A 27,873-nucleotide genomic window follows, 5' to 3' on the forward strand; every position below is an offset into this window, starting at 1 on the left:
TCAACATACAATAATTTGAAAAAAAATCTGTCAAAGTTAAAAGCATAATTAAAAAAGCATAATTAAAACAGTATTAGAATACAGGCCTACACACATTAATTAAAAGCAGTGTTAATTAAAAGGTCTTCAAGAGGACCTTTTAATAGCTCTATGGGAAAGGAAACTTCATCAGAGGTAGCTTTCCTTCGCTCTGCACCACTGTTATGACAAGTGACATTTCATAAAATTATTCCTCTAAAAATTCTTGATTCCTGTTCTCTATGGCATTGGGTAATACCCTTTAGATGCTGTGTCCTACTTGCATTTGGAGAGGGTACTTCTATAAGGTAAATTCATTTCTGCTCTGTCAGAACACAGTTGTGTGAAGTAGCTATTCTGAAACAGTATGGCATTGAAGCTAGGGTGAGTAGAACAATTACTTATTTAGTAGATCAGGGACAAACCTGCAGTCTGCCCAATAGAAGAGGTGTAATCTATTTCTGCATTCTTGCCATACAGAAATTACTTCTCCCCAAGCAATTCCCGAACGGGAATTACCTATTTCCTCCCCAAGCAATGTGAATTACCTGTTTCCATTAGAATAGATATGTTTTGTGTGCACAGTCTATTCTCGTTCCATGGAATAGGTTTCTCCCTCCAGCATCATTAATCCCATCAGTTAGTTGCCCTTTGGTGTCGGTTGCGTTCTAAAAATGTTCTCTCACACAGCCATCTAAAAACTAGCTAAACAGGCAACCTGCCACATGCAACTCTGAGACCTCAAAATAAACTTTTGATGTATACACAGGCCTTCCTAGGCACTATAGCTCTTTATTTGTAGTTTTGTAAGGGGGCAGCTCATATTGAGATTACCAAACCTAATTGCTTTTAAAAGCAACACTTCTGAGCAGTGGTGTCTGACATAATGGATTGCTATTGTGCTCTAATGGACTGTGGTATTCTGGATTAAGGGTCAGTGAGTTAAAATAAGGGACATCTGGCACCTTTACTGTTTGCCCCCTAGAGGCATTTAGAGTACCTCTGAACAGTTAGTTCTGCAGATATGCACAGTTCTCCTGAGCAGATAATCTTCCATGGACCTCCATTAAAATACTTGTTCAAAATGCACTGTTGTGACTGCAATCTCTTCATACAACTTCATATCCACATTTTGTTTTGGAAATTTAAGCCTCTGTAAATTTTCTACAGGCTTATTTTTCCCCAATATACTTTTGTTATAGAAGATACTATAGAGTGACTGCTATGTCACGTAAAGATGGTATAAATAACAGAAAGCTCTTAAAGGATATTTCAGCACAGAGACTCTCAAAGTCTGTTTTGTTTTGAGAAAGCCTACTTAATTAGATGGACAAGTCAACATAATGCTTCTTGCATTCCCACTCATAACTGAGCTTCTTATTTAAAAGATCTTTTAACAAAGGATTCATTTTTCTTTTCAATTTTGGGTGACTCAGTTTGTTAGACTCTTAAGAGTTATAGGCAGTACAACAATCAAAAGCAGTTTTCCAGAACATATTTACAAAGAAAAAATGCTTTATAATCAACAGAGCTGTTTTTTTCCTAAGAACTTGTTCCATTTCTTCCTGTGATTAGCAGACTTTGAGGACAGTTAGTGGACTCAGGCTGCAATCCTAAACACAGTAGGATGTCGCTTTTGAGTAAATACATATAGGATTGTGCTGTCAGCAGCTTCATGCTACTTTGCATTGGAAGGTTTCCTGGACCACCTCATGAATGATAGGACTGACTTTTGATCATTGCTATGTGTTGGCTTGAAACATCAACAAGACCAGTTTCTTAACGGGTCTCACTATGGAATGACTGCAGAATCACACTTTAGTGGGTAGTAGAGCTGCAAGACTCTCTTTCTGATCTAATGGTTGTGTTGGCTTTTATGAATTATCTCTTCCGAGTAACTGCATCTTCAATTTAAATTAGTGCTTTAAAGATGCTAAAACACTTGGTCTAAGCTTTGACTGCATTAGGAATGTCAAAAGTGTCTTCTCTTCTCGAGCTGAGAATTTTGTGATAAAGCAGTAAATGGATATAAGATATTATTTTTGGCCTGGCCCCCTCAAATATTTTATTGGTAGGGGGCGAAGGGACCTTGGTCCCTAGGAGTTAGCTCCTGTGGCAGGAGTTGATGTCCAGAATATGTAGCAGAGGGCACAAGATTAGGAGGTCTTGGCTATGTTAAAAAAATTACTTGGTGCAATTGTACTAGTCTGTTGTACTCAGCATATTTTACAAGTCCATTGTACTCACAATTGGTTTTTGTCACCATTTCTAATCCTGTTCAGGAGCAAGTTTCAACTCTCATCAAAAGTCAGTAGTCACATTGCTCATGCCTGGCCTTTCCCCTATTTGTTGTATGAAGAACTATGACATTCAGGGTCAGGGCATGAACCTTGTAGCCAAATTGATTTAGCCAAATTGATTGTAGCCAAATTGAGGTTTATTTCTAAGAGGGAGGAGAACAAAAATTGCTTGATTCCCACTTAAGATAAATTAAAACTCTGTCCTGCCACCAGTACTGTTCTGTTCACACAGATAAGTTGATGTTTGCGTTCACTCGCTCCATCTTGATTGGGGGAATTGAAATATATGATCAGATGAGATTTCTGTCCCTGAGAGGTTTGTGAGTTTTAGCTCTACAGACATCTTACAAGCAGAGAGCTAGCCCTTAGTTTGCGCCCCCTCCAGGAAAACACCTGCAATGTTTTCCTTTGTACAAGAGATACATCTTTTCCAGTGAAATTTTACCACTTGCTTCAATGATGCATAATCATCTCCCCAGTGGCACACAGGAGATGAGCAAGAAGAGGGTGAATTAGAGACTGCTCTGGAATAGAAGTCATGAAAATTATATCTGCTCATAGGGAGAGGAACTGCTGCCTTGATTAAATGGAACCAATACATCCAACTAGAGGGCTCCTTTCTCTCTAGCCCAGCTTCCCAATAAAAATGTGGTGCTGGTGTCACTTTTACAGAATATTTAAACCCAGTAGGCAACCTGTATAAAGTAATTTTATAAAGCACCATAGAGATATGATTCTGAGAATGGATTAATCTGTTTTATTGAGAATAAGGTTATTACCATATTTCATAGCTGAAAATGGTTCGGTGACAAAAGCAGTACTGTTGTTAGCAACAGCTGTACTTGTCTCAGTAAGCAATGTATTTGATTGTTTTAATTTTTATAATCATGTGAAGGAAGAATTGGGAAACTGGTTCCTGTCCTTGGTATTAGACTTTTCAGTTATTAAAAGTTGCTTTATTAACGATTGAGCGTCCTGATATATTTATTTGTTCAGCATGAAACTTTAATTATTAAACAGTTTGTTGTGTAGCATACTTTGAACTTATAGTGTTAATGTGTTCTGAAATTAGTGTCTTTGCTTTCAAAGCAAATTGGACTAAAATTCAGTTTGGTTGCAAAACCATTTCTAAGAATAAAACTATTAAGCATCAACTATATACCTATCACTTCTGTTAACTGGTTGGTGCAGAGCTGTAAGTCTACCTTGGATAACTGGTTCTGCTGCAATGTTGGCTTCCATCCATTTCTCATCAGCACAGTTTTAAGAACAAGAAGCAGTAGAGTAGACAATATACAAAACTGCATTTGTTCTTTGAGATATCTTTTTACACATTGGTGGCCAGGGACAAAAAGGTTTCTGACACTGAATTCTTACTGTCAGAGCAATTTGTTAAAATCTTATATTGAAGAAAAGGAATGGGAGATGCTGACATCCTCTCCAAGTGTTGAAGTATAGTACTAGTACTGTAAGTCATTTTTGCCTTAAGCTAAAAACTTCCTCATGTTAGAAAGACTTGCTGTGAATTCTCAAGTGACAGGTGGGCTTTGTTTTCTCTGATTAATTTTTGAACATGACGGGACTGGCTTCTTTGGGGCTCGCTCCCAAGTAGAATTGTAGTGTGAGCTCTTTGCACTTGCCAATAACATGTTGAATGTAAGCACTAGACCTGCACTGTAGTATCCAACTTCCAAAATTGGGTAGTTTATATGACTTAAATGGAAATAGTGGTCCTATTGCCTGATTAAGATAGTGACAGCTGCTGTTTCTCTTCCATTTTTTGCATGTCACAGTCACACTGTCCACTTATGTGAGTATGCACTCAAGTAGTAGTTCTCCTGATATCTACATTTGAGGAAACAATATTAAGGCAATACCCACTTACTGAAGGAAGTTGCATTGGATCTGTCTCATTACTGTTTGTTCTCCTGTCATGCACTATGGTTCTGATCTTTTAATGAAAAATAAAGACCAGTGATAGCAATCAATGGAATGTGAATGTTTGGGTGTCCCATTGCTTTTCCCAGTGTATGGGGGAAACCTCACCAGGACTGAAGATAGTTGTATGTGTGTGAAATCCTGAAGTGTGCCTAATAATGGTTTCTGAAAGGGGAGTGTTTGCCCTTTGTAGTCTTGTTTTCTATAAAACTGCCCTTTCGTTAAATCCATCTCCTTATTTAGATGTGAGGAGCAGAGTGCTGTAGCTTCATTTTGTGTTTGTATGAGTTCTAGCCCCTTGCTTATGTCTTTCTGGTGCTGTCCTCCTATTCTACAACATGACCTGAAGGATGATTGGCATTCATTTTAGTTTTCTATTGAGGTGGGAAGTGTGTAGAACAGCTAGCATAGCTTTTGACATCAGTAGGATAAGATGACAGCTACACTAGCTACTCCACCCCTACAGTCCCACTTCTGCCCATTTCTCCTTACTGTTTCATAGTTACATCAGCGTCAGTATAATGCTGATCATAAGTCACAAAGGAGTAACTGCAATGCTATATGGAGTTGTCCCAGTGTATGGAACTTGGTAGGCAGTGTGGTGTAGTGGTTAGACTCTGACTTGTGAGACCACCTATGAAACCAGTCACTATCTCTCAGCTTAACCTTCTTCACAGGGAAAACCATACATGCCACCTGGACCTCCTTAGAGGAAAGGCCACTCCCAATCACTAAATCCTGAGACCCTACAAGCATTGCTGGACTCCATCACCCCAGCCAGCATGGCCAATAATTAGGGATGATGGAAGTTGTAGTTATTCAACATCTGGAGGGCCATAGGTTCATCATTCTTAATTTAAATAGTGATTCATACCTTATCACTACTGCATATTGCCTGTAACTAAATGAGATGAGATGCAAGATCTATGGTAAAGGTGTTTCTGAAGAAAGCTGCAGGGGAGCAGGGACCATATTTGACTGGTGCCATAGAGCTGAAGTGGCAAGGATTTAACCTTTTCTCCCTGTATCATTTACTGATTGAATTGGGGATTCATTCTGTCCAGTGGGGGACAGGAACTTGTTTTTTTCCAGGCAAGCGATGCTAATAACCGGAGCGATATTGACTGGGAGAAAAGGTTGCATTATAAGCTTTGGAAAAGATGAGTGGAGATCTGTTGACTGATCATCCATGTCTGGCTTTGCCTCTAGAATTTTTGGTTTGAGGTGGGTAACATGTTTAGATTCCTGTTTAACTCACTACGTTGCCTTGGCCAGTCATTGTCTCTTACCTGTATCTACCTCACAGAGCAGTTGAATAAAATAAAATGATCTCCCTCCCCATGCAGTCTCCTGAGCTTAATGGAGGTATACAAATGAAATACTTTCTTCCAGGCTGTTTTCATGGTATTTCTAGTCTTAATGAGTAACCAGTCACAAGTCATTGAATCTTCATTTGTGGATTAATGCAAACAACAATTGCTGTAATGTTGCCCTGATTTATACTTTGGATTATATATAAACTCTTCACTTCATCGATGTCACGCTGGCCACGTGACCCGGAAGTGTCTTCGGACAGCGCTGGCCCCTGGCCTCTTGAGTGAGATGGGCGCACAACCCCAGAGTCTGGCAAGACTGGCCCGTACGGGCAGGGGTACCTTTACCTTTACCTTTTATGCAGATGTGTCCATACTGTTGACTACACAACTTACCATAATTGCTTCTGCAGAAGAAAACAGAAAAGGCATGCATTACATGGCTTGACTAAATCCAAGTTCTACTGTACCTAATTACTTGCAGTGCAGTCTGTCATTTATACATGCTTCTTGAAATACTGATAATTAATCAAGCATGGTGTTTGAACACCGAGCAGTATAAAAATAATTTAATTAAAAATAAAGGTGTTTCTCAGTTTATTTTTTCTCTTTTCATCACTACAAGGCAAATGGATGGGAGAAATAGCACTGGTGTGGAAATGACTTATCTGAATTTCACAACAAGTACTTCAGCACAACCCCTGATATACAATGTCTATCAGTTTTTAGAGCATAACTGATTGTAACTTTTAGCTCTGTAGAATTATTAAATGTCTTGCAGTAGGAAGGGAACAGTAACAGTTTCTTAAAGATGTTCAATTTTTACTTTCTGCATATTGTCAGCATTGGGCAGTTGAATTCCTGTCTGGAGGAAATCAGTATTTGATTTCAGTTGAAATGCTTGTTCTTCTGTTGGTTCCTCTAAGCCCTCTAAAACATACTCCTTGCACATAAATAAATAAGTATATCATATGTGATATATATGAGAAAGGGAATGTTGAGTTACAAAGGAGTTTTACAAAACAAATATTCTGTTTGACCCATATAGTAGTAGTACTTGGGACTATCAGATGGAAGATTTTTGTTGGGTGTGATTTTTATGTAGTGTAAGTAGTGGTTAAACACCAGAAATTTTGATAATGAGATTATAGGTGTTGTTTGTAACCATATGAAAATACAAGTTGCAAATTAAATAAATTGGCATTTGTTAAATGCGGCTATAGTAATTCAGAAAAGATCAGATTTTGAAGGAGCAAGTGGAGGGAAGAGATAGCTGTTTTTAGGGTCATTAATAGCAAAACAATATTTAAGTAGCACTGAGCCAAAAATGCCTTCCCACTTCAAAAGCCATGAAAGTGGGTCAGCATTTTTGGCTTGGTTCTAAACAAATGTATGCAGATTTATGATTGTAAGTAGTGGAAGCAGCAGCAGTGGCTTTTGCGGGGAGTTTTAAAAATAATTGTTCTGCTACTAGTTGCTGTACTACCCTGAATGATAATGCGTCAGGATATAGCATTGTTCTAGAGGTCGTGCCCCCCACCCATATATATTCCTGCAACAATTCCTCTGGAACAGTACTGCATCCAACTCCTAAAAAAATAATCCTTTATCATTCTCTTCAAAAATGTTTAGAAGAGCTAGTTGTGGGGTGGGTGTTACGTTACAATTTGAAAGTGTGCTAATCTCTTTAAACACAGAGAGCCAGAACTTTTATATTTTTCTACAATCCCTCCAGAGATGTTTTAAGTACACACTATCTGGCATCCCGTTCTACAGTATGGTGATAGTGTATAATGTATACAGGATAACCTCCGTACCATTTTAAGTGCTATTTCTTAGTCACTAACTGAGATGGACCATGGGGATTTGTTCCATCTTGCCTGCCATTCCTGTTCCTCCAGCTTCAAATCCAGTTCTTGCTCCAACATTATTTTAAGGCCTTCTGTGCCGTTCACTTCAGTAAGCTACTGGATAGTCTAAAATCAAACCCTTAATATTACTACTGCAGTGTCCCACCACACCTTCAAACACTGAAAGTTTACATGTTACTGCCTCTCTAATACCTTTAGAGAAAAGTAGAGATCTGCCTCCACAGAAGTCATGGTACATGTAGTTTTTGTAGACTTTCATTAAGTTTGTCCTCCAATATGGGAACATTATCTACACAAAAAAGTAAAACATTCTCCTACAGTCCACAACCATCTTATATCATAAGTTTGATTTTTGTGATAAAAGAGGGGATGGAGACCAAACAAATTAAAGGGGATAGGGCTGCAGCAAGTACAGCCGCCTTTCTAAGCCAGTAGTGGACTGTTGTTTGGAGAAAATTGTTGTGTATATGTGGGTTGTTTTGAAATTTATGATTGGAGTTCAGAAAGGCATGAAAGGGGAGACCCTATATCTGTTCAGATTGCATGCAAACCCATTGTTTGTCTGCATCATCCATGAGCATTGGAATAGCATGGTGAAGCTGATTTGCCAGGTAGTACAATTCAGGATTCTCACCAATCAGAAGGTTGACGGTTCGAATCCCCGCGACGGGGTGAGCTCCCGTTGTTCGGTTCCAGCTCCTGCCCACCTAGCAGTTTGAAAGCACGTCAAAGTGCAAGTAGATAAATAGGTACTGCTGTGGTGGGAAGGTAAACGGCGTTTCAGTGCGCTGCTCTGGTTTCGCCAGTAGCAGCTTAGTCATGCTGGCCACATGACCCTGAAGCTGTTTGCGGACAAACACTGGCTCCCTCGGCCTATAGAACGAGATGAGCGCCACAACCCCAGTTGTCCGCAACTGGACCTAACGGTCAGGGGTACCTTTACCTTTACAATTCAGGATTCTCCAGCCCCACTCATGATGGGCCACATAAATAAACTTCCCTACATGGATTTTACATTGATCAAAAATAAAATAATTCCATTTCTGTTGCCAAAGACATGATTGTACAGGTGATATTCATACTGGAAGAGCTTGAAAGGGGTATGTTAACTTGGGAAAAGTCACCATTTTAATTACCACTAATCTATCTAGTATTGTAAAGGTTTCTTTTCTCCAGTGTTTAAACATTGTGGTTAATAGTGTGCCAGAGCCAACTATAGTTGACTTTAAGCAGTCTGTTCAAATTTATAGTGATAAGTATACCTAGATATTTCAGTTTCACATAATACGTTTTAATATTCAGTAAACTCTTGAATGATTTTTGTGTGTGAGGAGTGATATGAAAACATTGCCTCATTTTTTTGGAAATACACACCCTGTGACAAAGGCAAAGTTGGTTTAAGTTCTTGTATTGCTTGAGCTGTGTCCATGAGTTTTGGTGTAGTTAGCATAATATCATCCATGTACTTTCTGAAGATACAGTATCTTCGTTTAATATTTACCCCTGAAATGTTTGCCGAGGTCCAGATTCTAATAGCAAAAGGAAGTGATGACTTGTAAGCCAGGACTTGAGCAGATCTGGCACTGAAGTGGCTGCAGTTGTAACTATATCCATATGAGAGACGCAGCCTCTTCCAACTGCGTTTAGATTATCCACTTTCCAGAGCCTGCTGAACAATGCAGGGCATTGCAGGGAAGTTCAGCCGTAATAGCAAAAGGTTCTAATCCCTAGTGTTAGAATAAGTAAAAATTGTAATAAAGGACAACCTTGCTTTGTCCCACATTTAATATCTATACTATTGGAGTTCAGATGATTAATATGAATGATGGCTTTAGATTAAGAATCAATGTTGATTTTATGTGTAAATGGTTAGTCAAAAACATTGTGCAGTAGGATTCCACCTCCAACGGATCTTTATATGGCTTGGGTATAGCCACAATTTTAGATTCCAGCCATGTCTGTGGAAGGGAGCCCCTCCCAGATATCGACTAACTTGGCCATATCTAGAAGCAAACTGAAAAGGTTTTCCAGAATAAATAAAATATTCACAAATGTATTGAAAGGCAATTGGCAGTGTGGTGATTCCTGAATTACCTGATGCGATGGTGGAGAAATAATTTAATAACGGAATTATTCTAAGCTTAATTTGTAACCTTGTGACTTACTTTGTAAGCCACCTGAAGAAGATTTAAAGCATGATATAAATGGGCAATTCTAACAATGGCTGGCAGTTAACTTATATTGTCTCAAAGTGTAGTGAAGTGGCTCCATCTCATCTCGCCCATTCTGGAGGATCCTTTGTGTGGCATGTTGACATCCTTTAGAAGCTACTCATATTTTTTGCTCTCTTTGTTCTGCATTGTCGCCCCAAAACTGCAACAGCAATCTGATTTGGGACTTAATGCCATGAATATTTAAACACTGGGTTTTAAATATCGGTGCTGATTCAGGTGTAACATTAGGGTCGCTTTATGTATCATTTTTTCCAACATGGCAATAATCGTGCAACATGAAACCAGAGGTGCACATCATAGCAAAGCTGAGGGAACCTTCAGGCAGGTTTTTATCATACTGGGAGTCCACTTGGGCTGTTTATGTGCCTAGTAGTCGGCTCTGAATTCTTATTCATGTATGAAGTACATGGTTCTGATTATATTTGTTAATATGCTGAAACATATCATACCATAGAAAAGCAGCTGTCTCAACTTCGTCTTAAAGGTGCACTGCTTACTTTCTTCTTATTTTTTAAATTATTTTTATTAGTTTTGCAAATTAATACAAATCAAACCTATTTAATTTAATACAATTTTTAAAAATCAAGTTTCCCACTCCTGTTGCCAACATATGTCCTTCTCTTCTGTTGTTGCCACATCCTTTTTTCTTGAAATCCACTTAAAATCTTCGCTAGATGTAATCCATTCTCACCACTGCCAATAAATCATCTTTACAAACAATGTTCTTTTTAATTTCCATAGGTAAATTCCTTTTCACATGTGTAGTCATTCAAATCAATATTCTCAGACCTGTTGTGGAGGAATATCTCACTGTTTACTCTCCAGGCATTCTGTTTTCTTGCTGGGGTTTGCCTTTCATAAGGGAAGTGAAGCTGCCTCATTCTGGAGCTCTGTACCCACTAAATTTGTTCATTGATTTTTCTCATCAATAACTTTAAAAATTATGCCCAAGTTTATATGACTATTGCAGTAGAAATGTTGTTGAGAATTCCACTTTTTCCTTCCTTAAATTAGAATAGCATTCTTATGGTTTGAGGCATTTCTTAAAACAACATTGTTTTTCTTACAGCTGTTGGCGAATCAGAAAGTGATATCTACATGCGATTCATGAGGTCACATAAGTGTTATGATATTGTTCCAACAAGCTCAAAGCTTGTGGTCTTTGACACTACACTACAGGTGAGTTGTCCATTTTCAGAATCTATTTCCTAACCATTAGTTGCCTTATTAATAATATACATGGGTTGTGCTCTGTGATTCAGATGACCTTGTTTTCAGAATGCAATGCCTCAAAGACATTTTTAAAGTTTTTTTTAAAAAAATGTTCTTCCTCTTTGAATCAATAATTAGACATCAGTCCTAATGACCAATGGAAGTTCCCTTCCTTTTAAATGGAAAAGGGTTAGTGACAAAGTGCCTTTGTGTGCGCTTGTGAAAATGGAGCTATCAAATATGTTCTAAAATCATATGTTGAAAAGATGCCTATCTTTTGTTTTATAAATTATATGGCATAAGGTTTCAAATACCTTGGTAAAGTAACTTTTAAGGACTGCATGCCAGTATTTACAAGTAAGCCCACTAAACTATAATTGTTATATACCTGCCTAGGATCTGTCTGGATGAAGGTCATTTTAGAAATTATTTAAATAAAAATGTCATAATGAAGCCAACACTTAGACTGTGAAGCTCTATATTAACATTTTTCACTGTAGCATCATTTTAAAGTTGAAAGGAGCAGTGAATATAGCAGAATAGGAACAGAGAAACAGCATGGAACAGATTTTCTGAGAGACATATATTCTTCTAACATGACATTTTAATATAAATTAGCATTTCCAGTTGACACAAAATACACTCCTTCTTTAGTCATTGACTTTCAAAGTCACATTGAATTGTTTACAATGAAAAGTATGTTACTAAAAATATATCCTTTTATAATGTAGTTGCATTATCTTCTTGGACCTGGTAGGTAAATAAATTAAGCTCTTGTATTTGTTGATAGACAGATCTTTTTATACAATGCATGCTTTCATAAAGTTGGGAGGCCAACACTCAAACCTTAAGACCTATATAGAACAAAAGTATATTATCCTCCAGATAGCCTGAAGGAAACCTAGTCTTCCATTCTTTACCATTTTTTCTCACGATTAAAGTCTTAACATGCCAGTGGATTCAGGTGACCTTCCCCCCCCCCCCCAGAAGAGCTAAGTTTGCACGTCATTCTAAGTCATAGTTGATTTTAAACACATGACCTTACCTCTGTACAATGCTGTGTGTGGCACAAACGTGCCACAACATGGCTTGTCATATTTCATACAAATGAATGGTAAGCTAGAAATAAGCCAATAACAAACATTTGAAACAAATTAGATTTACATGATCTGATAAGCCATACAGTAGCTTGCTTTGTGCTGCACATGGCACCCACCAGAGTTGGGGGGGGGGGGCGCGTCACACAGTAGGCTAGGAGTCACATTCACGATTAAGCCATGTTTTAAAACAAAGTATGGCTTGGAAATAGATGGGGAACTTTTTCCAGCTGGGGAGCCAGATTCCATTCTGGACAGCCTCCCACAGGCCAATGGTGGGTGGAGCCAGAGGCAAACACAAATGCAGCAATGAATGTGATGTTGTACAGGGCAGTGGGGGATATTCATTGGCTAATACTGCAGGTTTATTATAAAATAAGTGTTTCCATGTCCTTGAGTTTGGGAAGCTGCCAAGAACTAAATCACTGTTCCGGTTTGTACATACAAGTGTAATGCCAAATGGATATAGAGCAAGTGAGAGTTATCTTTCAGTGTATCCATGTTGTTTCTTTAGGCTTGAAACTCATCCATACCTTTCTAGCAAATTGTAGCTGTCATGTCCTCCTCAGTATCAAGCTGTGTGATAAGATTTTTTAAAATAGCAATGCTCTATGTCCTTTTTAAAAAATGCTGTTTTATTTTGTCTTTCAGGTAAAGAAAGCTTTCTTTGCCTTGGTAGCAAATGGTGTCCGAGCAGCTCCTCTGTGGGAGAGTAAAAAACAAAGCTTTGTAGGTAAGATAATGTATATTAGTTTGGAGAGAGATATTTAATTCATCTCCACTATACAGTGGAATCAGATATAGTGGTGGGTTGTGGGGTTTTTGTGCTTTTGCCTTGTCTTCAATTTTTTTTTATTTTATACTCATGAAATACCATCCATATCTGTTTCAGACATAACAGGAAGTCTCTTCTTTCACACCTGTGTGAGCCAATGGGGAAACTCACTCAAATAGTGAGACACAGTGGTTTCCCATTATCTCTAACATGGGCCTCAAATCATAGAATGGGTGATGGGTCTGCAACACAGTGCTTTTGTGGAGGAAGCTGAATTCTTGGGGTTTTTTATACTGACATTTTAAAATGCTGGAAAATGGGATGTTACAGATAGGTAGCCGTGTTGGTCTGCAATAGTCAAAACAAAAAAAAAATCCTTCCAGTAGCACCTTAAAGACCAACTAAGTTAGTTCTTGGTATGAGCTTAGTGTATCATAAATGCAGGGCTGGAAAAAATATTTTAAATTCCAAGGAGTCAGCATTGCTCTTTCAAGAGCCAAACATACAAAGAGCTGAAAAGGTGCAAGCAGCAATATGCCTGGACTTGTAATTCTCTCATGCATAAAGACATGAAATTACATACCTAAGAAGAGGATGCAGACATGATTTTTATTTTTTCCCCCAAAAAAATTCTCCCATTGTACTGTGGCCTCTCCCCCACGGCCTTGGAGACTATTCAGTTGAAATGCCAAACTATAGATTGACAATATGAGAACATACCTCATACTTTTATGCTCCCTTGTGTGCCAAAATTTGAATTTTCCAGTCGCTGCCAGTTGGTCTGAACCTGGTGAGCTAATGTTTATAGCAGGTAGCCACTGTGGTACCCTCCAAGTGTTGTTAGATTCCCTGCTGGAATAGCACTGGCAGGGAATTGCACCAAAAGTGTAAGCCCAGGGTGACCAACTAGTGGGCAAATTTGGAATTTAGAGAGAGGACCATATGCACCAGTTTAAAAATTGTTACCGTGAAGATGACATAACAGAAAATGACTGCTATGGGCATAATGGCTTCACATCTTAAAGAGCAAAAAAGAGAGGACCACAAAATGGTGCTGACAAGCTTTCCCATCAGCTGCCCCATCAATGAGAGTGGAAAGCACCTATACTGGCCACAGCTATGCTTGCTCACAGTGAAGCTCTTTGCAGCTCCTGATGGAAGCATGGGCATCCATTCGTGGTATCCAGTGAAATGTGGTCATGTTGAAGGCTGTGTTCAGTTTAGGAGATGCTGAGCCAGTGTAAACAAGAATTGACTAGAAAGAGCAAACACTCTCCTGCATTAGATTTTTGAAAGGAAACTTCCTGAGACCTTTTGAAAATAACATAGGGAGGTACTGGTTGGCAGCCACTGGTGTAAATTACGGATTGGATTGCTCTTACTGTTTCAAAGCAGCTAGTAGGTGCAACAGCAACGGAGCCAAAGAATTTTGCTTCTTCCCGGATTTCTTGCATATAAAAATGCTAACATGTTCCGTATGTTCTAGTTGTAATTGTAGTTCCTTTCCATCAGAAACTCAGCCTGCTGTCTGACTGCATCACCAGAAGTTTCTACAGTATTATTTACAGTAGGCCTATGGCTACAGTTTTGTTCGGCCTACTTGTGTATAACTAAGTAAAGTTGCCAAGCTCTTAACTTTCTGGGTTCAGTTTGATTTATTCACCAAGTTCTGTAAAAACTCATTCCTGACCATTGGCCACGCTGGCTGAGGCTGATGGGAGTTGTAATTAAACATCACATTAGCTACTTCTCGTTTATAATTAACCAGAAAATGGAATAATCTAATCTTGGCATTAAAGAAATTCTTAAATGTTCTTAAAGAAATGGGAGTGCCTGATCACCTCATCTGTCTCCTGAGAAATCTCTATGTGGGACAAGAAGCTACAGCTAGAACTGGATATGGAAGAACTGATTGGTTCAAAATTGGGAAAGGAGTACGGCAAGGCTGTATATTGTCTCCCTGCTTATCTAACTTATATGCAGAATTCATCATGTGAAAGGCTGGGCTGGATGAATCCGAAGCCGGAATTAAGATTGCCGGAAGAAATATCAACCTCAGATATGCAGATGACACAACCTTGATGGCAGAAAGTGAGGAGGAATTAAAGAACCTTTTAATGAGGGTGAAAGAGGAGAGCACAAAATATGGTCTGAAGCTCAACATCAAAAAAACGAAGATCATGGCCACTGGGCCCATCACCTCCTGGCAAATAGAATGGGAAGAAATGGAGGCAGTGAGAGATTTTACTTTCTTGGGCTCCATGATCACTGCAGATGGTGACAGCAGTCACGAAATCAAAAGACGCCTGCTCCTTGGGAGAAAGGCAATGGCAAACCTAGACAGCATCTTAAAAAGCAGAGACATCACCTTGCCAACAAAGGTCCATATAGTTAAAGCCATGGTTTTCCCAGTAGTGATGTATGGAAGTGAAAGCTGGACCATAAAGAAGGCTGGTCGCCAAAGAATTGATGCTTTTGAATTATGGTGCTGGAGGAGACTATTGAGAGTCCCATGGACTGCAAGAAGATCAAACCTCTCCATTCTGAAGGAAATCAGCCCTGAGTGCTCACTGGAAGGACAGATCGTGAAGCTGGGGCTCCAATACTTTGGCTACATCATGAGAAGAGAAGACTCCCTGGAAAAGACCCTGATGTGGGGAAAGATTGAGGGCACAAGGAGAAGGGGACAACAGAGGACGAGATGGTTGGACAGTGTTCTCGACGCTACAAACATGAGTCTGACCAAACTGCGGGAGACAGTGGAAGACAGAAGTGCCTGGCGTGCTCTGGTCCATGGGGTCACGAAGAGTCGGACACGACTAAACAATAACAACAAATCTTGGCATACAAGGGAAGGAGTAAGCGTGGAAGGTTGAGGTTCCTGATCATATACCAAACAACAGTTAGGAGCTGTTTAGTGAGGACATTTTGCTAGAGTTGTGTGACAAAATAGATCTTACCAGTTTTACAGATGTGAAATGCTATGTCCCTTTATTATGTAGGAATTATGTTTATGTAGCTCTGGTGGTTCTTGTAAAAGGCAGGCAGTGTCATGTACACTCATATTTCTAAGCTACACTAGGAATTTTTTTAAGGAACTTTTATCAATTAGGGATGCAATATTTAATTTATTTTAACTTGTTAATTAAAAATTGTGTCTAAATATGATCTAAATCTTTATTTTGCATTGTTTTCTCTTGTTACAGGAATGTTAACTATTACAGATTTCATTAATATACTGCATAGATACTATAAGTCTCCAATGGTAGGTACAACCTCATAAATACAATTATCATTAGTGAGTATCCCTGAAATAAAAGCATTGATAACAATGTATTTGATAATATTTTTTTTTTGTAATTGGATGGGTGGTTGAAAGAATGCTGCCTTTTGAAGAGGAAGGAAAGTTTTGCTGCTAGATTCTGAATGGTACATGTGAAATTAAGATCCCCACCTTTTCTGTAGACATTTGGGCAAAGGTTTCTTTATCTTATATCACTTACTAGTTATTGAATAAGAGAGGTGATAAGAACTGTTATTCCTGTCTTCATATCAAACTTGATACTTTAGGTTAGTTTTTCCTGAACTTGGGTCTCCAGCTGTTTTTGGACTACAGTTTCCATCATCCCTGACCACTGGTCCTGCTAGCTAGGGATGATGGGAGTTGTAGTTAAAAAACAGCTGGAAACCCAAGTTTAGGAAACATTGCTTTAGATCATGGGTAGGCAAACTAAGGCCCGGAGACTGGATCTGGCCCAATCATCTTCTAAATCTGGCCCACGGATGGTCCGAGAATCAGCATCTTTTTACAAGAGTAGAATGTGTCCTTTTATTTAAAATGCACCTCTGGCTTATTTGTGGGGCCTGGCTGGTGCTTTTACATGAGTAGAATGTGTGATTTTATTTAAAATGCATATGTGGGTTATTTGTGGGGCATAGGAATTCGTTCATTCCCCCCCCCCCACCCCAAAAAATATAGTCCGGCCCCCCACAAGGTCTGAGGGACAGTGGACCGGCCCCCTGCTGAAAAAGTTTGCTGACACCTGCTTTAGATAATTGCACGTCTATGATACTGAAGGAGTTTGTTTTTTATTTCTCTGGTGCATGAGGTAGCTGGCTTAACCATGATAGTTATAAAATGGTACGCACAAACCAATATAAAAAGCAGAAAGAACATGGATGTAACACAAAGTATGCAGAAAATATGCACAGTGGAATGGAGTCAGTGTGGTTTAGTACATCAAATAAGTGTTGGACTGCAGATACCTTGATTCAAAGGCTGGTTTAACTGTGAAAATAACTAGTTGTCCTGGGGCAAGACACTCTTGGGCACTAGTTTTGTTGTATGACTGAAATGAGCCAACCCCTCCACAGTTTCCTAATATGAAGTTAGGACACAAATTTATACACAGAGATGCCACTTATCCACCTGCTCATTATCCAAAAATTTCACTTATGTGAACATAGTAATAGCCAAACCTTGCTACATACAAAGCAGATTGATATCCAAACAACTGGAGTTTGCCCACTTCCTTCCTTGTTTGTGCTTTGTTGGTCTGCAGCAGACATTTTCGGACAGAAACCATGGAGAGAGGGAAGGAGGGGAGAGTGTGGACAAATCAGTTTTGTCTTTGTCTCTTTTTTCCTGGTTGGCTGCAGCCCTTTTATGAAGAAACGTGGTGGGAGAGGGGAGAGAGATCATGGGTTAGAAATGTTCACAGGGGAAATAATGGAAATCACCAGTTTGTTATGCAAACCCTTGCCTAATGAACAATTTCCTGGGTACACATTGTGTTTGGTAAGTGGGAACTGCATGTAGTTGTATAGGCATGCAGCTGGGATCCAGGATATATCTGCTACATAGCAATCGTGATTGGTATCCAGCCTGTTAGTTCCTGTTGTTCGTTTCAGCATAGCAGCTTTATCTGAACATGCCAACTGTTCCAATTTAAAACTCTTCTGCCTTGCATACAAGGTTGAAATGCACTTTCCTATGTGCTTTAATGCCAGTAAGTTCCAGTTCTCCCTTCAGTCAAGCACAGAACATATTGTTGGAACCATATAAATTCAGTTATAGGGGGAAACCCTTTTGGTGCACTTTTAAGGAGAAGAACTTCCTTTATTAGTTTTTTTTCAGGAAATGATAATCAAGTTGTGCAAGGAGAGGAAACAGCTGACCATTTGGTAGTTAAGTCTGATCTGCTACTTGTCTTTCCCTGTGTACCTGATGCATTTTGCTGGAACAGAGACAGTGAAAATGTTTAAAGAAAAATTTAGATTTCTTTCACCTGGTCCTAAAGATGTATATCGCTGGAATGGTGCACAGACACAGTGGGTCAAATGCTTCATTTTATGATTCCTGTCAGCCATGACACACATTTGTCTATGTATCCAGCTCTCTCAATACTGGCTTCGCTAGGCAGCACCATGTTAATTAACAATCCTGTAACAAGGAGAAAGTAGAGTTTTGGGAAATTCTCACCCAGCCTAAGGTCAGGCAAATCTTATCAGATTTGGACACAATGGGAATGAGTATGAAACAGAGCTTTGGAAACACTAGGGTTTGCCAAGGAGCCTGAAAAGGAACTGGGGCTGGATTTCCCATTGAATTGAACCTGCTAAATATTTGGCTGCAGGGCTCTATTTATAACAGATACCTATTCCTTGTCAGGTGCTTAGATTTCCACTGATTCCTAGGATGTTGCATATGTTAATTGTCCCCAGTCCTTGCTTCTGTCTTTAGCTTTCTTCACGGTTTCTGTGCCACAAAACAGCTGTCCACAACTAATCTGTGGCCCTTCTCCTGCGAAGGTGATAAGGCTGTACTACTTTAGACTGCAGTATGGAGGCTCTCTGCTGAATATTCCTCCCTACACATTTAGAAATCTAGATGTTAGGGAGAAGAGTTCTATTTTGCTATGCGGATGAAATTTTATGGATGGAGCGCCCCCAAGCAATCTCAGTGCTATAGCCCAAAATAAATTTACCACATTAGTAAAAAAACTATGCTGGTCAAATGGTGACTTATCACCAGGATAGTGTTGACCTATGCATTTCTGTTGCGCTGATGTAGCGGTTCTACTGTGACCAAAAGCATCATAGTGATTCATTGAATATAGGTAACAGTTGCCTGTAGCTCTTCAACAATGCTGGTTGTATTGCTTCAATCACATTTCCCCCAATTTGGCTTAGTATGTCTAGAACACATGGAGTAAACATGGTACCGTCCAGATTTTGTGGACTGCATCAGCCCCAGCAAGCATCTGCAGTAGTCTGGGATGTTGGGAGTTTTGGTTCACACTCACTGGAAGGCACTAAGTTGGCTATTTCTGGCTGAGGGAATGTTTGTTGTTAGTAGTCCTTCAGTTGCTAAACAAAGTCAACAAGTTATTTGACATTGAAGTTTGACATTGTTCTAAAAGGAATAGCAGCAATAAAGAATGTATTATATTTGAATAGTTGAAAAGGCTACTCTGTAAAGTACCTATTAACTGTAGGTTTGTTTGTTTTTAATTTGTTGCAGCAGGAGAAGCAAAAGCTCTTTATTTTTGCATAAATGACCATCAGACATTTAACTCACTGAAAATAAAGTCTTGCTCTGTCAGTTACCGAAACCATAAATTCACTAAATAGTGAATGGAATTAATCATGATGTAAATATAATTAATTTGGTGCAGTCCAAACAATCCTTCATATAATGGTTTGGAGGATCAGGCATACACTGCAGGCATACATTTGCCCTTTTTGCTTACTCTCCTCCATTTCTGGTTTTCTGTAATCTGAATTGGGTAAATAATTGAATAGAGGCAACCAGAAAATGGAGGAGGGAATCCACAAAGAGGAAACATATGAGCCTGTGGCATGTTCCTAATCCACCAAACCTTGAATGGGCCATTATGTTTGACACAGTGGATAGATGTGATGAGAGATGAAATGCAGCTTTGTGAATTTTAAGTGTAAACTTAGCACTATATCTTTTTGCACTTTGAAAACCATAATTTCAATTTCACAATCATTAGATGGGTGCATTTTGTAACTTTAACTTCCTAGAAACCATAGTTACTTCCTCTCCAGAGTTATTGTCCCCTTCCCTTCTTTGTTTTTCATGCTACATATTCACAAGCACAAACCATGTTCATTGATGATCCCAGCTCAAATATGAATACAGCTTCCATTTTACAAAGGATGCCTAGTTTGCATTGTTGAAGTGAATTTCAAGAAGAAAAAAGGAATAACATCTGGAGAGTGAAGGAAAGGGAGCACCATTAATGAGCATGACTCCTGATTTGCAAACCATGGTCTGTAGAGGAGCCAGGAATTTTAAATTAGCACTGCCGCATTTTCAGCATCAAATAAGGGAGTGTTCGTTTTTGTAAGGCAATAAAATCCAGCTGTACCACTGCTGTAAGAGTTGCATGCATTCCAATAGCTTATAAGTGTTTTCCATATTTGCTGATGTGTATGGATTCAGGGTTTTTTTTACTCCATCATGAGGAAAGTTGGAGTACTGTAAGTAGAGTTTCTATTTTGCATTAGAGTGCCAAGCACCCATGCCAAGGGATTTCTGTACAAAGTTCAAGTTCTTTCCATTGCTACAAACATTCCTGCCATTACTCAAATCATTACTGTTGCAGTAATGTCAACAAGTCAAACTCTATATACCAAAATTGGTACTTGGTTTTTAAAGGGTGCTGCAAAGATTCATTCCCTTTAAAGAAGATTTCTTAGGTAGAGAAAATGAAATATGCTTCTTAACTCTTGTGGCTTGCATTCTTTAGAGCCCAGTCTAAAATTCAACATTCAAGAGCTCTTTTAACCCAAACTTCTGAATTATTGAAGCATGGTGCCATAGTGTCAGCAGATGGCAATGTTGTAATGTACCCTCCCACCTCTGCTAATGTTATTTGGGAACTGCAGGGAAAGGTGCTGAACTCAAAAGTGTAACATTCTGGAATCTCCAGTTCTTTTGCTCCTCCTGTTATCTTTGGGTCTGGTAGCAATTTTATGCCAGGGTAGGGAAGATACAGTGGATCTGCATATGTATGTTAGTGCAAAATGAGTGTGCAGAGAGGGCCTTTACCATACACAACTGTATAAGATTCTACAATGATATGCCAGTATAACTTTGAAGATTCATTTGCACATCTTGGACAAGCACACGCGACACTACTGGGCATGTGTTGCAATCTCCTTCCCTTATTAGTGTTAACTATGTTGCAGCATTTTATCTGCACTAGCATTAACTGTAGTTAGCTTTGAAATTAGGGTTTCTCCCTGACATGGAAAACTGCTTAGTTTAACGCAGATGTAATGCTGCAGTATGGGGAACACTAACCAGGGAAGGATGGAAGTTTCGGAGCCTGTGGAATGCTCCCGATTGCCTAGTTGAATATGACAAATCAAAAGTGGCATTTTCAAACTTAACTTTTAAAGTAAGTGTCTTGTAAAGAATGCATGTAGCTACCCATAACTGTACACAGCTAGTGATAGGGATAATGGGCTGCTGCTGACACTCAAGTTATGATTTAATTTTAATCTACACAAGAAAATGGAAGATGTCCAACATTTCTGCTTCAGCAAGATTTTTTTCATTATTTTCTTGACAGCAGAATGAATATATTTTGTTAGCAATGCATTCTATACCTGGTTATTTCAACCACTTTTCAGCCAAGTGCTCTGATTAGTTTTATCAGTGTAGGAAAATAAAATTTCATTTTCAAAACATGCAGATGAGAAGTTTGTTCATCCCAGTGCTGGCGTTAGCAATTAGTATTTTCCCACCAGCCTTAATTCCTGTTTGCTGTAATGTGCTTGCAACAGAGCATAAGAAAATGATTCAAATTAGAATGTAATTGTCAATTCCAGTGGCTGTGTATGCAGAAAATCCTAAGTATTTGTTCAGGATTTTGGTTTAGTTTCCAATTTGTCAGCCTTTCATTGCATTTTAAAGTCACCCATATTACTATAGTAAATCTCAGCATATTAACTATGTGCCTCAGTCCTAATTACTTGAAGGTAGATAGCCTTTAGTTCACTGGCCATTTTTAAATTATATGCTAAAGATTTGAGCTTCAAACCTGTTTTTTCTTTGCAGGTACAAATCTATGAATTGGAGGAGCACAAGATTGAAACATGGAGGGGTAAGTACCCTTTGAAAGATATGCACTAAGAACGTGATTCACAACCTGTTATGCAGTACTATACTATGTGTTGTCCTTAATAGGGGAAAGACTATATAGTTCAGTGGTAGAACATCAGCTCTGCATGCAGAAGATCTCAGGTTAAATTCCCAGCATCTTCAGCTTGGGCCAGGAGACACCTTGCCTGAAACCCTGGAGAACCGCTGCCAGTGAGTGTAGACAATATTGAATTACATAGACCAATGGTCTGACTCAGGAATAGTTTCCTATGTTCCCTTAGCCTGAGAACCCAGATATACTTGGGCTGTGCCATGGGCTGTGGAAGAGATTCCAACACAAATGTGAGTGCTGGAATCCATCCTAATTGCTCATATCTTGGGAAAAGCTCAAGTCTGTTGTAGTCTGTATTCTGTAAAATTCTAAAGGGATTAGCTCAAATTAAGGCCTTTCTTTGCAGGAAGGATAAAATTACAGGAAGCTAGGACTTGGAGGTGTAAAGCTTTAGAGACAAAATTAATGCAGGTATTTTGGAAAAGCTCAAGTCCTCATTTTGGCAAGTAGTAAAAGAGATTATTGGATATGATCTATTGAATCCTAAAATGCTGCTTTTGGGATATTTGAAGGATCATCTATAGCTGGAGAACTTTAAAACGGTGAATAGTTTACATGATAAGAGTTATCTTGGAAATCCCCCTGAAATTCTTTATTATCATCTTCATATGAGTGAATGTGTTATTTCTTACAAAACTTACATGTTGTAAGAGAGGATGCTCACCAGGCAAGTTTATTAAAAAGTGTTTTTTAAACAGTCTCTGGAAGATGAAATATCACAGTAATATTCACCTGTATGTGTTATATATTTCTGACTGGTGGTGTAAATTTTAATTATTACATGTTGCATGTTTTGATTTAAGTATGGGTAATAATGGCATTTTGTATTTATATTTTCATAAATATAAATTGCCTCCCTTTAGCTCTTTCCACCTTACCAAGTCACTCCTCAGGAAATGATGGTTAGATAAAAAATTGAAGATCTTTCAATAAATGTTCATCTTGTAGATGTGTCTTCAGGACATGCTATGCGTTGCAGAAAAAGTTGGAAGTTCATTTATTGCTGCAGGTGCCTGAGAAGACAGTGGTGCCTTAAAAACAAAAAGCACTTACATTAGTAATCTGAAACACTTCTTTAAAATACCCTCTGCTCAGCATTTGCTGTCTACTTTTTTATGGTATTCATGTGTATTAATATAGTATTATAGCGACCTCTAGTGATTGCTCTTATGAACCACTGCCATTCTTTAATTTGGTAAATCATGGATTGTCCTCACTTTCATATGCCGGGTTCACTGCTAAGAGTGTGTGTGGATATTTCATGAAATACTATTTTTTATTATTGATTTATGAAGCATTGGTTTTGTTTTTAATTATACAGAGCTTTATTTACAAGAAACCTTTAAGCCTTTAGTGAACATTTCACCAGACGCCAGGTAAGATGCTTTTCTACTTTTGATTTCTTAAAATGTAAATTGTGCTAATACATCCATCACACAGCTGCAAGGGACAAGACAGATAGTGCATGTTAGCAGTTGGTGTTTCTAAGTTTCTAACTTCAATTAAGTTTCTAAATTGGTGATAGGAACCTTTATGGCTTATCTTAGAATCTTTGGGGGTTTTGAATCTGATTTTTTTTGGGGGGGGGTAATGATTACACAAGAAATACTGAGGATATGGCATAAGTTTTCTTCCTTTCCGCTCCTGCTTCCAGTTACATGTATTTCTGTATGTAGTATTAGTATATTACTATATAAGGGAAGCTTGTTATGCTATAATTAACCATCCATTCTGTGTAACCCTTCCAAGCCAGCACAAGGACATTTAGTGAGAAAGCTGTTGTGTTTATTACTGTTATTGTCCTCTATTTTATTGTGCATTTGAATCTTAGTAATCTTCAGGTCCTTATAAGTAAAACATTCTCTTTCCCCACCCCATCACAAAGCATTTTCCTGTTTGGCTGACAGGATCTGATATAATATTGATGTTAAACTGTACTATACCTACTTTAACAATGATGTAATGAAATCATCTGCCCTTTGGCTCAGTTTTCACAACCTCCTCCAACACTATTTACTAAAAATCACTTAGTTGGTAGAGTGTAGCTTTGGGGGAATGATCAAAGCTGTCTTCGGATATCACAGTAAGAGTATACTAACAGTTGCAATAACTTTCTCTACAGCCTTTTTGATGCTGTGTATTCACTGATCAAAAACAGAATCCACAGATTGCCAGTTATTGACCCAGTGAGCGGAAATGCACTTTATATACTTACCCATAAAAGAATCCTCAAGTTTCTCCAGCTTTTTGTAAGTAAAATAATAAATTCCTATTACTTCTTGATGTTGGAACAGACAAAGCTCACTGTTACATTAGTAAAGTCTTTATAAACAACTGTACTTATATGATCCATTTCCTTTGAATACAGTGTTACCTCGTAAGACGAATGCCTCGGAAGACGAAAAACTCGCAAGACGAAAGAGTTTTTCGTTTTTTGAGTTGCTTCGCAAGACGAATTTCCCTATGGGCTTGCTTTGCAAGACGAAAACGTCTTGCAAGTTTGTTTCCTTTTTCTTAAAACCGCTTGAAGAGGAGCAGTTGCGACTTGACCGTGCTTCGCAAGACAAAAAAGACTCGCAAGACGAAAAGACTCGCGGAACGAATTAATTTCGTCTTGCGAGGTACCACTATACTCTACACTTACACTGGTACAAAAATAATAGGTATGTTCCTGTTGTCTCTCTTCATGCAGTTGGTAGCAGGCCTTTACTCTTCACTAGTGATAAAAGTGTTTCCATTCATAATAACTATGCAGGATTTTAATTGGACCTGTGCAATCAAGCAGTCTCAAAAAAGACTCCTGAATAGTCCAGTCACTTTTGCAGGTGAAACCTCATCACCCGGTTTGCATATGTGAGAAGAAAATCAAATCTTCTGCTTTCACTGCAGACTAAAGCACCGTTTCCTGTTACGTACAAACTTGGAACCTTAGTTTATTCTAACAAGATCCTGGATTCTTTTATCCTACTGGAGTTTGAATAAGGAACATTTCTTTAAGTTTTTATTTTCGTCAAAAGTGCAAGCTTCTACTCTCATTTCTTGTTCATAGAGGAGGAGTGGGTACAAATCCAAGGCTTGGCTTGTCTCATTTACAGTCATCTGTCCTAGTTCAGTCACTTGAAACTGTAGTTGATTTTCCTAGGTTTTTATAAAGTTTAGGAGTATAATGAGATTATAGTTGAGAATTATCAAATGACCACATGGATGGTTTCTGTTGTCTCCCTTTTCCGGTGACAAAATTTCTTGTATTGGGATGGGTCATGCAAATAGCGTTTACAGAGTATTCAGATGGCAGCAACTTTATAGTGTTTACTGCCAAGAAACCTTCATGGTAAAGATCTATGCAAACTTTGCATTCTCATAATAGGGCTCATCACTGAGTTCAGAGACAGGATTGGAGCCAACCTGGGGGCACTGAGAAAGGAAAGAGGTATTGGCATGCTCAGAGGAACTCTGAGGTTTGCAGAAGGAGAACATTTTGAAAAACAAACCACAAAACAGCCCAGTGAGGACTGAGCATGCTCAATAAGCACAGAATATTGATTGATTGTTGGAAAATAGAAATGTAGAATGGACAGGGTCATGATTGGCTGGCTGGAAACCTGTCCAGGAGCATTCCTACTAAGAGGCGAGGATACACTTCAACATTCTTGGAGGTTCCACTTGTCTGTAATCGGTACAATAAAAAGATATGCTAGTAAAACTCCTTAGACATGCTATCCCTTTCATAACTCTCCTGCAAAATTCAGTGTGCTAAATGTCACAGCTGCAGAAGCATGTCCAAATGATGCCTGGGTTATACGACACTCAGAAGTTCTAGCATGCAACCTTATATAAGGCGTTAACAATTGCATTGTGAAGCTTGGACAAGGAAGCAGCAAGCTTTGAATGATAGCTGTGCTGTTTCTTTCATAAGCTACATCTTCAAAACACCAAGGACACTTGTGCCACTGCAATCCATGCTGCAATTATAAAAGCTGTGAACGTGTTACTGTATATTGGATATTTATTGTGTTTTCCCAGTTCAGGGCATCCCTATATGGGCAAGAAACGTGGGACAGAATGCCAGAATAGAGTTCAACTTTGAAAACAGTATTAGCTTCATTCTAACGCATTTGACTTTGGCCACTAATCTTAAGCTTACTAGGCTACTAAAATATGTTACCAGTTGAATTTTGGGAGAAAGTACACACTGAATTGAAGAAGATATTAAAGTACACGTTCATAAAGAAACCAGAAATCTTTCTTCTAGGGATATTAGGACAAGAGATAAAAAAGGAAGATCGCAGATTGGTATACTATGCGGTTACGGCAGCAAGGGTAGTATTAGCCCAGAAGTGGAAACTACGGGAAACCCCAACGGTGGAGGAGTGGAGATCTAAGTTGTCGGATTACGCAGAGTTGGATAGATTAACAGGAAAAGTTAGATACATAAGAGACCAAGTGTTCACCAAAGATTGGGAAAAGTATGTAGATTATCTGGAATGTATTAGCGAAGGGCAAATAACGCTAAAGGGATTTAGAGACGCACTGTGAAAGACTAAGAGTTATTGTGCAAAGCAAATAGGAATTAGGAATCGGTATAATGACAATATAAGTAATGAAACGTGTAATTTTATTTATTGCTTCGAATGATTTATGGACAGGCTGAAGGAAGTCCCGTAAGAGACGACTATGTTATATGGATGATATGGAAATGATAATTGCTGTTTATTATTTTTAATTTTTTTCTTCTGTGTATTTTTTTTTTTTGTATTTGTGTGTTACCTTGTGTTCTTTTTGGAAATAACTAATAAAAAAGAATGAGAAAAAAAAAAATATGTTACCAGTTGAAAGACATGATAAGGAAATTCCTTGCGTGGTAATTTTTAAAACTGTGTGAGCTGTGTAGCTTAAAAATGGTAAAATATGCCTGACAAACAAGTAGTATTTTACTTCTTCTAGGTGTCAGAAATGCCAAAGCCTGCCTTTATGAAGCAAAATCTGGATGAACTTGGGATAGGAACATATGACAACATCGCCTTTATACACCCAGACACTCCTATCATTAAAGCATTGAATATATTTGTAGATAGAAGGATATCAGCACTACCTGTTGTGGATGAGTCAGGTTTGTATTCAGTAAAATGGCTATCGTTCGGAAGGAAATAGTTTATTTTGCCATTGGTTATCTGTTGTAAGTGCTAAATTATCTGAGCCGCCTTATTAAATGGGAAAAAATAAAAGGAGAAAAAAGCTTCTTTATCACCCTTTGATTAATCTTTTATTCATAACATCTCTTATCATCTCACTTGAATTAATTACGTTTATAGGAAACTGTAATAGAACAAAATGGTTCCATTCTGTTTTGGTTATCTTGTGTTTCATTATCATTTAAAGCTAAAAGCACATTTGCACATATCCCTTTTCTACTCTCATCAAACCCTATAGGATCTAGAACAAAATATATTTTTGCTTCTCTTTTCAGTTGTGTGTTTTCACTTCAATAAAATTACTCCTGATTTGCACCTCTATATTTATTATACTTCTGCAGTAATTTTATTTTCCTTCCATTCCAATATAATGTACAGAAAAGTGCAGATGGATTATCCTTTAGCATTTCTTGAGTAAGGAAGGTGAAATTTGCCATTAATTATTTTCTGTGCTGAAATCATTGAAGCTAAAAATTCACTGTTTCCTAAAATATGTTCACCTTTTTATATGGATTCATCCTGCACTATAACTTGTTGACTCAAAAGTAAGCATGTACAGAATCACAGGCCTAGTGTGTGTCACATACACAATGTGGAAGTAAACAAGCATGGGACCAAGCTGTAAATCTGTTAATACAACTTCTAGGTGTATTTACATCCTTCTTGAAGAAA

General features: G+C 38.4%; 1 protein-coding gene across 1 annotated transcript in view; it reads left to right on the forward strand.

Moving 5' to 3' along the window:
- Positions 1–27,873, forward strand: part of PRKAG2 (protein kinase AMP-activated non-catalytic subunit gamma 2) — a 205,627-nt gene that overhangs the window by 171,079 nt on the left and 6,675 nt on the right. Inside the window, 7 exon segments of the mRNA XM_081882786.1 lie at positions 10,744–10,853; positions 12,635–12,716; positions 15,965–16,023; positions 21,853–21,898; positions 23,331–23,385; positions 24,132–24,258; positions 26,954–27,119. Coding sequence (XP_081738912.1) covers positions 10,744–10,853; positions 12,635–12,716; positions 15,965–16,023; positions 21,853–21,898; positions 23,331–23,385; positions 24,132–24,258; positions 26,954–27,119 — 645 coding nt within the window.

This window comes from Podarcis melisellensis, assembly GCF_964234715.1.
Source record: "Podarcis melisellensis genome assembly, chromosome: 12".
Classification (NCBI taxonomy): Eukaryota; Metazoa; Chordata; class Lepidosauria; order Squamata; family Lacertidae; genus Podarcis; species Podarcis melisellensis.